Source organism: Sitodiplosis mosellana, unplaced genomic scaffold, assembly GCF_009176505.1.
Source record: "Sitodiplosis mosellana isolate CC-2019 unplaced genomic scaffold, AAFC_SMos_1.0 Smas_scaffold_1, whole genome shotgun sequence".
In the NCBI taxonomy this organism is placed as follows: Eukaryota; Metazoa; Arthropoda; class Insecta; order Diptera; family Cecidomyiidae; genus Sitodiplosis; species Sitodiplosis mosellana.
Window position 1 is genome coordinate 14561753 of NW_022595244.1, and position 11194 is coordinate 14572946.

An 11194-nucleotide genomic window follows, 5' to 3' on the forward strand; every position below is an offset into this window, starting at 1 on the left:
AAATTAAATGTTATCAGAAGTATTAAATGGATGAGAATGCGCGCAATCCACCACCAACAACGAAGAAAATACACACAAAAATTCTATCACATACATTCGCCGTACTTCGTATATGATACGCATGCCGAATACATACTGCTCGACAAACACAACAATCTGATTCACGATGTTTCTGCTCTCGTTTGTTGCAATAAAAGTAAGTGAGTTTATTTTACAAATTGAATGCACAGGTAAGTCGTGCGAAAAGAAGCTTTTCACCTGAACTCTCTCTCTCTCTCTCTCTCTCTTACTCAAACAAGCAGTCGTAGCAATTTTGCGTGTGTGCATCGAGCGAACGAGCGAGTGGAAGCGCGTTTGAGATGTTGATGGTAAAATTTACCTTTGGAAAGTGTGTTATAAAATGAGAACACACCGAAACTACCGTATATTTTTGCCATCGTATTTTGCTATTGTTCGTGTTTGTGTTGCCGTCAGATACCTGGAAAACGTTTTTCACAACAAAGAAAAACTAAAGATGCTTATACTTAAAAACTTTGCAATATCGTCGATCGAGGCGATAAAATTACATTGAAATCATAGTTGCAAACTATGAAACACTTTAACACACCAATATTCTCAATACGCTCAATGCATTCAATACATTTGGCTTATTTTCTTCGGCATCGTCTGCGCGTGAAACACTTTCACATCAGTCTGGCATATGATTTTCGCTTTTTGATTGATGCACTGATTTTACTATAGGAAAAATGGGATAGTTTGATATATTTGACGTTTAAATGCTATTAGATGGTAACATACAGAGAGAGCCATGTATATGAAGTTTCAATACATTACATTTGGTATGGGCGCCTAACTCCATCTACGGATTTTTCCAGTAGTTGTGTTCTATTGAGTAGTATCGAGTAGACTGCATATAACGATTTCAACTATTTTTGGGCGAAATTATCTCAAAAGTATACTAAAATGAGTTATTATGCGAACGCTCAAACGGCTACCGGAAATGTACGCGTAAATACACGCACTCGAGTATATTGTAAATTTGTCATCTAGTAGCCATTGCATGTCTATGGATTACTGAATCAGTGCGTACATTAACAGTAGTCGTTTGAGCATTTGCATAACAAATAACTCATTTTAGCATACTTTTGAGATAATTTCGCCCAAAAATAGTTGAAACCGCAACTCAATAGAACAAAACTGCTGTAAAAATGGGTAGATGGAGTTGAATGCAAACCACTAATTTACTACTTGAATTTCAATTGAGAGTAACTCTAAAAGTCAAATGATCAATGAAAAAAGACGAGTAGTAAGGAAAAAAAAGATGCTCTTGATTTTATTGTAAATTGGACGTAGTTTTTTATTTGATTCGCAGAAAAACTGCGCCTCATACAAATCGTGCAGTGCACAATGTGCACATCATTTATATGAGACATATAAATGACAGCGTTCATTCGAAATAAACTCACTTCACAAGTTAAACATGCCTTGATGATGCCACTCAACGCTTCGTCAATTCGCAGTGTGTTTTTATTTACGTTCCATCACAACAAGAGTTCATGTTGATAACATGCCGATTGTAAAATCAATTTGTGAAAATTGCAATGACTGAATCCCAGTCACTGAAATTGAAAATTAAGATAACGGCATTAAAACTCAGTTTAAATATAAGCTATTTTATTGCCGATGCAATAGATTATTAGCAATCGGACATTTTTTTCTCTTGTAATTCAAGATATCTTTATTTATTAAAAAGCGTTTTTTTTCTTGTTTCAATTAAATCTGTATGATGTAATTTGCGTCTGTTTTTTCAAGGATAGATTACGGTATGTATAGCAAAAAAAAAACGTTGCAAGTGTTCTGAGAGTAAAAATGGTTTTGTATTCCAGTTTAGAGTTCAGTTGATTTGGCGCGTTCCAGATACGTAGACCGACTACGAAGTGGTTGTTATTACGATTTAAATTTTTCGTCTCCTTTTTCAACACAATTCCATACAAAATTGACGATTCAATTGAAATACGCGAATTTAATTTGAAGCGAAAAATGTTCATTTTTTATTTGCTGATAGTTTTGTTCAGTGTTTTGTATTTTTACATAAAGCATGTGTACAGTTTTTGGGAACGAACGAAATTCCCATACATTAAACCGACGATTCCCTTTGGTAATGTGTCCGAATGTTCGATGGGCCGACAATGTATGGGAATGAATTTGTATGACCTGTATAAAAGTTCGAATGAGCCAATCGTTGGTATTTATTTGCTGTTTCGACCCGCGCTATTGGCACGCGATGCTGACCTCGTGAAAAAAAATTCTATCAACGGATGCCAACAGTTTTTATGATCGTGGAATTTATCACAATCCAAACGATCCCATTGCTAATAACATGCTCATGATGACCGGCCAAGAATGGAGAACAACTAGAGCAAAGCTGACACCAACATTTACATCGGGCAAACTCAAGAGCATGATGCCGGCAATCATCAGCATTGGTGAACGATTACGCAAACAAGTGGCGAATGCTGCCGACACAAACGGTTCTATTGAAATTAAAGATCTGACAATTAGGTATGAGATCGTTTTTTTTTTTTAAATAACAGTTCTTATTAATTCTCATTTATTAAAAAATAAATTCAGATTTGCGATGGATGTGGTTGGCACGGTAGCCTTTGGATTGAATGTAAATACCATTGAAGATGCAAATGATCCATTCCGAGACATTGAAAAACTTGTAAACAATGGCGAAATAATCAATAGATTACGGTTGATTGGAGCGTTCTTTTGTCCAAAGTTAGTATTTTTAAATAGCCTTGAACTTATTATCAGCCCATTTTACCAACGCAATTGATAAATTGAAATTAACTCAATTTAAGCCAATTTAATCTATTTCAAGGATACTCGATGTGCTTCGAATGTCATCGTTATCCGATGAATTCAAATCGCATATGGTTAAAATTGTAAACGATACGATGACGTATCGGGAAGAGAATAATGTGACTCGCAAAGATTTCATTCAATTGTTGATGGAATTACGGAAAACGGGCCAAGTGAGAGGTGATGATGATGCAGAAATAACCGAACAATCAAAGAATAATCCCAAGGAATTCATGACAATTGAACAATGTGCAGCACAAGTGGCTCTGTTTTATTTGGCTGGCTTTGATACAACGGCTTCAGCAGTTGCGTACACCTTATTTGAATTGTCGCGAAATCCAGAGCTGATGCAACGATTACATGAAGAAGTTGACGAAGTACTGGAACGACATAATAATGTCATTTCGTATGAAAGTATCAACGAAATGCCCTTTTTGGAACATTGTGTTATGGGTAAAGAAATGTGTATTCACCACACACTCCGCAATTTCCGAAAATAAGAAACATTTTTGTATTAATTAGAATCATTGCGCATGTATCCAACGCTACCGTTTCTCAATCGTATCTGTACGAAGGACTACCCAATACCAAATACGGATTTAGTGATCAAAGAAGGAACTCCAATCATCATTTCACACCTTGGTCTCATGAGAGACGCCAAAAACTTTCCTGAGCCGTTCAAATACATGCCGGATCGATACTCGGAGGATAATCCAAATTACAATCCAGCTGCATTAATTCCATTTGGTGATGGTCCTCGAACATGCATTGGGTTAAGAATGGGAAAAATGGTAACAAAAATCGGCCTGATCATGCTCCTGCAGAAATACGACTTTGAATGCTTGAAGAAAGGCGAACTGGAATTTGACAATCATTCTGTGACGCTGGTCCTTCGAGGTGGAATCGACTTGAACGTTTTACATAGAAAATAGACGTGCTGTGCAATGTGCATTCTTTCATAGTGAAGTAATGCCAATTCTAATGAATGTACAGTGCAATTTAAATTTATTGCTTTTTTATTAAATAATCAAGTAGAAGCAATACTGACTACAATAGGTGAATTATCTATTCAAATAAACGAATCAATAGCTCTTATTAAACATAGGGAAGTTTTACAATCAAAGCAATATGATTCATTGAAACTAACTAATTGCGAAGAAAAAAAAACGGAGAAAAATCTGCCTTGGCATATCTAACGAATGCGTCGTCATTTTATGAATGCATTTTTATATCTTGGAATCTTCAATGTTGTTGAACAAGAACAATAGAATTTCATGTAGTTTTTAAACGAAGCGAATGAAAACTTTGTGGAATGCATCGTGTGCCCCACCATTAGTAAAAAACAACATAAACGAACAAAATAAAATTTTTGAGGAAGGAATTACAATAAAATGGTGCTTTTATTATCGTGTTGACGACAAATTTACGTTCGAAGTCGTTCGCATTAGTTGTGCTCGGAGTTTTTTCCCCTCAGTCTTCTTTTGCATCGTCAATTTCCACTTTAAATTAGTTTAAGATAACGACTGTAAAATGCTGCATAAAAAACAAACACACGCAAAGCCAAAACAAAAGTCGTGAAATGGGGACATTCGGAAGATTGACGGCGGCGCGGGTGTGCCTCTAGAAAGCGCTCTTTCATTTTACAAATATCAGTGTAGCTCAATGGCATAGTTTTCAAAATGAAAATTTAATCGAAAGAAGTAAATTAAATTTGTTCTCTCAATGTTCCTGTGTGTCTCTGTGTTTTGTTTTGTTTCACAGAATTGTTCGTGGTACATATTTATATATATTATTATAGGGACGAACTTTACCGAGAAAACTCTTCATTAAACTGTTTTTTACGCAGTCGCAGACCGTTCTCATCCGCTATTAATGCAATTCTTTTAATTTCACTTGGCAATGATGCAAATATTCTGTCGCAGCGACAAGAATCACAATGCCATTCAAAAAGTTTTTAAGAGTTTTTGCATTCATTCTAGATTAAGACAACGAGACAACGCAACTAGTTTCTTAAGAAACAAATAATAGTTTATCAAAGAAACTCGCAAAAAAATGAATGAAATGAAAGAAAAAAAAACTACTTTTTTGTCTACATTTAAAAATGGATTAGATTAAGGAAAAGAAAATTTTTCAGCGATGGAATGCTCCAGTTTGTAATTATTCTGCAATGGAATACAAAACACGATTCGTGGAAATAAAAAAACGTTTAATTTGTTGATTATGTTATTTGAGATTTTGATGTCGCCCCAAAAACAAATCACTCTGACAATGACGAAGAAAGAAAGGTCGTCTGTTGAAAACGCGTTGTGATTGATATCATTTTAACTCATTTCGTCTGGGCTTTTGTTCTGGTTTGAATAAAAATAAAAATATTGTGACAAGGGAAAAAAAGTGACTTTTTTAGCCATCTCAATTAGGTGAAATTGTTCCTTATTTAGTTGCGTCTGTGTACGACTAAAGGATATTGTGTATCCTTTCACTGGAATTCTACCACAAAACATGTCTGCAGCTGGCTGTTTTGTAGGCGAGAAGAAAATTTCGTTTTCAGTTTGGTGCGATACTCTGCTATTGTTCGATTTGACGTAATTAGTCCTGAAGACTTATAGCAAACGTTTATTGACCCATAATGTGTTTACTCTCTGCTTGTGCGACTATGATGATTGACGATGTCATAAGTTCGATGAAAAGCCAGTGATGCGTGCGACTTAAATTCCAGCTATTGTTTACAGAAAAAAATACGATCGAGACGATGAAACGACAATAAAACCGAATCGTCATCATGCATGAAATAGATATCAAATGGATCTATTTGGGGGCTATTGGCCATCGTCATTGACATGGCGTTAGGTACATACACGGTTCGACAGACGCTTGATGCATGTGGAATGTGGATACAATCTTTTTAACCTATCTCCTTGAAACACTCACGAAATACAATATCAAAGCAGTCATGTGAGCTCTTGGGAAAATACCACTTTTGTCACTCGAGGGATTTTAAAATCCAATGTACAAAATCTTCTTATATTGACAATCTAAATGTCAGCTTCAAGCAATCGCCTCAACTCGTCCATATTTTAACTCAAAAATGATGCGAGTGGAATCCATCATCAAACACGTTTTGCGTGATAAACGATCCATTATTATTATAAGAACCATTCGCCTCGAAACACATCATTTTACATATTGCCAATGAATTGTTGCAATCATGGATATGTGTCGTCTATTAAAATGGACCACATTCTGTCAACGATGACCGAGATCCTATTTGTAACGAGAAGCTCGATTAAATGTATCAAATTTTCTCACTTCGATTGTATTACGTGCCAGACGGCTGTAACTATCGATCGAATTTGATTGCACAATTATTTGCTGGTGATGAATGACACCGTTTGTCAATGAAGTATATCTATGGATGATGTAATGTAATAAGAAGAGGCAGCTTTTGCCAATTTAATATTCTGTCTATCACATGAAACAATGTACATTTAACACTATGGTACATACCAATTAGTCATTTAATTCAAAAACCTTCGCAGTACAACAATTATGCAGTGCAATTAAATCCATCTTCAACCTTGTTTTCTTTATTCTCTTGAAGAAATATAGTGACTTCATCTCTGACAAAATTCAAAATTCAAAAAATATTAAAATCTTTTCACACTTGTTCATCGGCATTTTAGGTGCAGAATTTTGGCATTTTTGTTGAAACTAAAACTGGCCTAAAAAATATGGAACTATTTTTTATTCCATTTCGATCGGACTGGTCAATCAATTGCATCGATTTCATTTGGAATTCAATGTATTGTTGATTTAAAGCGAATCATTTGGCAATGGAATTTGCGCAAATATCATTTGAAGCTTTTGTGGGATTGAAAACAAGAGGTTGTAAATATTTGTAATTGGTATGCATTGGTCATGATGGGTGGGGCGAAGAATTTTTTGAAAAACAATTATAGAGCAGTCAAAGTAAATTGAGGTGGTGTAGCTTGTTAAAGTGCCAAAAAGCATTTTCTCGATGCCAAAAACCACAATGCTAGCTCCACATTTCCATGTTATTGATGATGAATTGGGAATACGGTTGAATGAGTTTTAACGACTTGCTTGCGGTTAATATCCATTTTCCTGTTGAAAGGTGTAAACGTATACCGTTGGCGTTACATCATCATACGATGCTTGAGGGAATTTTTAGTTTTCGGTATTGCCAAAACACAACTTGAATTTTGGGGAAGTTTTCAAATGAAATTCCTAGTTTCACCGGAACCAATTCCACTCAATTGGTATAAAATAACAGTAAATTGGTGTAATCGAAATGTTCAGTACTTTCTACTTTGGCTCAAGCCACTCGAGTAATTGTTCGCCCTAAAATAAGAGATTCCAATTTTCAAGACATTTCAATCGAACGAGTATTTTGTTTTCTGTGGCTTTGCACTCAAATGGGAAATTATAATGCGAGACTGCTGGTCCAAGAATTTTTCTTCGAAATCTTCCCTTCAATTCAATGGATATAAATAGCAAAAATTGTATGAATGGAAATCACATCTTGCTATGAATTAAAACATCAGTTTGAATGAACCATGAAATGCGGAGAATTCGAATAATATCGGAGCGATTTAGTGAGACATAATAAACATAGTCACACCGATTGTCAATAGAATAAATAATAATAATAATAGCATTAATAAATAGTCAGTCTCTACTTGACACTCACTCATACCGCTCGTGTTTCATTCATACCCGTATACCACACCCTTGAGAAAATCTCACAATGGAATCATATGACTTAAAATTGAGGTGTTTACAATTCCAAAGACATCATCAATTCAATAATAAAGCACAAAATTGATACATTATAAGATTTCTTGCGCCATGGAAAAGCGTGTCTCGTTCACATTTCATCAATGGCATGGATTAATTCTGTGATTTTCATTCATAATCACTTTCCACAATGAAGTCCAACCAATTCAACAGCGTTCTTACGTTAAATCCATTTTTGTTACTTTACACGACGATGAGGCCACAATTACAGATATCCAATGACTTTTTCTGTGAATAAAACTAGTGAGCTGGACATAATCATAAGCAGAGAACACAATACACACATACGCGCATGCCAAAAAAAAAAATCGAAAATTTATTTTTCATGCGAAAAATGCGCGCAATGCAAATGAATTGGAATCGATTTTTTTTTGCGGAACAAAAGATTGACGATTGTTATCAGAGAATTGTGAAGCGTAATTTTGGTGCCGATTTTTCAACAAAAAAGAAAGAATAATAATAAAAATCGGCGACATGAAAGAAGCGAAATCATTTGCGTGATGTCTGTAGCCAAATGTATACGTATGTGCGTGTGGGGCTATAAATTTTCGCATTAAGTAAAAATGTTGAAATTGCGTGTTCACGCTTCCTTGCATTTTTTATGGATCTCATTATCATTTGTTTGGTGTGATTGCTGCGCATACCGCTTTTTATTTGTAATTTTCGGAATTAAGCCATAACAATAAAACGAATTAAATTTTGCTATTTTCACCCCACTGACGAAATTCATCGAGCATGTTCTTTTCCTCGTCTTCTTTTCAAACAGAACACTATGGGCACACAAGACGCGATTTCAATTGTTGTTTCGACAAACATGCCAATCCACGCATACAAATATTCGCACACACGCACTCTCCGACGATTGCATCCATAAAAATGCGGTTCCATGGCAATGCCGAACAACAACAATCTTATCATCAAATGTCTTATCAGTGATTATCACGAATTACGCGTACACCAAAAATAAGTCGAAGTGATGTAAATGAATGGAATGCTTATGTGGGGCGTGTGTTTGTCTGCTGAGCGGCCTACATATGAGTCTATCCGTCTGAAAAGGAAACAGGAAAAGCGTTCGGCCGAAAATGCAAAAATGCGTGAAATGAATGTGAAGGAAGTGGTAGAGCGCGCTTTGAGACTACTCTGATTATGTATCGTGTATGTGCAGATTCGGGTTTATTTTCTTATTCACACTTCAGTGCCAAATAATTTAATCGCATCGGTTCTATTTTGGAGCACCGCCATCATCACCACCGAAGCCACTTTCACACACACGCATTCGGCGAATCGGTGCTGTGTGTGTGCCTGCGCATACAAGAAGCGTTCGTTAAAATTTATACTTTTCCGCATGTGATACGCATCGAACGGTACGATATTACCAGTGGCTTTTACAACCGGAACCGTTTTTGTAATAAAGATACCGCTGATACACGTAGCGTATAATCGAATGATGATCGGACAATCCATACGCGATTTCCTATCAACCTCAACCATCTAGGGAGGCGAAAAACCGCCATTGCCGTACTTGTTTTGATTTTATAGCTCTTTGATGCTATTATGCTTTGATCGTTACGACAGCAACGATAATGACGGCGGTTATTATTAAATAAAACGGAGGGAGAGAGAAAATGGAGATTCATTCACTAGAACAGCAACAGCAGCCGGCTGTTTATCATGTGTGTAAGTGTGAAAGAATGCGTGGACATATGTGTGTAATAGGCACTACAATCCGAGTTATGCACAGGCCATACAGAATATACATATTCCATGCACAACTGACTGAGTATTCATGGTATAGCAAACATGAAGAGAATTTTTTTTGTGCGCGTTGTCAAAATTGTGTTATTCCAACCGCCATTTTGTATATTTATCTACATACGTTCATATATGAAATGCATATCCTGATATTTTCTTCCATTTATACATCATTTCGGCATTTTCTGGTCATACTGAACTCAAGATGCCTATCTAAACGAATGGATCGTCGTTTTTGCCGCAAATTTTAGTAGCGAAAAAATGACTATGATCTTGATCTAAAAATATGCTTCGTTTTGTAGCTGCCATTCTAGATATTACACCACACATACTAGATACGTAGGAAACATGGAAGAATGCAAAAGTTTGCCATAATAAAAGCGAGCATTAAAATGGTTTTATGAGTTTGGCGTGTGGCACATTTTTAACATATCACATGTTCTACATGAGTCGACCCCTCTCTGGAACGGGAGCTGCTTTCATTGAAATCATAAAAATTGTCATAACGATTAACTGAATTTCTGAACGACAATACGTTAAGGTTACATGAACGCGAGTTCATATTCGGTTCTTTTTTGTCGTTCACTGTTCTATCCTTGAAACGAGCGAAAACCAAAATAAAATTCGTGGAAAAAATAGGAAACCAATCACATCAACAAACTCTTGAACATTTTGACCCGATAGGCACGAGCATTGTAAACGTATCATTGCAGGTGACTTACCAGCAGATGTTGGTATGCTTTGCATGGCAATAATTGATTTAACCTTTTTGACCAGATTGTATCGATGCACAAAAACCAGGCTCCGTTGTATATATGTATATACAAATCGATTAATTTTCCTACACGGCAAATGTGATGCATGCAGTGATTCTCTCAGCGGCACAGTAGTTGTTAGTAAATTGTCGGTCGTGTATCAGTTAGAATGTTAATTTAAGGACAGCGTGTGTGTGTGTATACTTACATTTCGAACGTCACAAAATCAATGCACATTTCCTGTTTTATTGTTTCCACCTGATAAACACAATCCGTTTGCACGGATTTCATTTTAGCTCTCGGTAAATTTTGTTACTAAACATGTTCCGTTTCCCCGATCAAGCATTCACTTAATGAAGATTTATTTACCATTCAACGCTAAAATCACACATCACATCAAAAAACCGGGTCAAATCGAATGGAAAAATACACCCTCATTGTGATGACAAATTTGTAGTTCGACGATGCGATAACATTTTGATTAAAGTGTATTTTATTTGCAGTCGTGTGGAATAGATCATGAAAATGTTGTAATTAAAACACGCTGCGTCATGAGCAAAGCACTAAATTATTTGCGCATCATGCATTTTGACACTCGTTCACATCACATGATGAGTTTCAACTGGATTTCATTTGCTCTTTTCCTCTCTATTACTGTTGTTGATGCAGGATTCCCAAATTTCGGTCGGTTTTTTTTCTCGATTAGGCCGAAACGGACGGGCTGCATGGCAACGTTCATGATTTACAAAATTTATCCCATATCGACTCTGCATGATGCTTCAGTGTGTATGCGTGTGAGTATTGCCGCAACGAAAATGGTTCGTATATGTGGCAGTTGAAATGAAATTTTTCCGAAAAATCGTTCACCGCATTTGCGTTTCCTTTGAGCTCATTTATTTTGGTCGGTTTGTACGTTGGCTCAACGTATTTTTGAAGCTGGCCAACACAATGGGCTCAAGAGTTGGAGAGTATGTTGGTAATATCAATTGAAGCTGCTTCTACAG

At 36.1% G+C, this 11194-nt stretch overlaps 1 protein-coding gene across 1 annotated transcript; it reads left to right on the forward strand.

Annotated features, from left to right (window-relative positions):
- Positions 1–1885: 1885 nt before the first annotated feature.
- On the forward strand, positions 1886–4260 carry LOC129567008 (probable cytochrome P450 6d5). The gene is given in 5 exon segments (XM_055443460.1): positions 1886–2298; positions 2300–2562; positions 2632–2784; positions 2888–3321; positions 3391–4260. Coding segments are annotated over 5 exon segments (1518 nt in total). The 5' UTR covers positions 1886–2040; the 3' UTR covers positions 3801–4260.
- The last annotated feature ends 6934 nt before the right edge of the window (positions 4261–11194 follow it).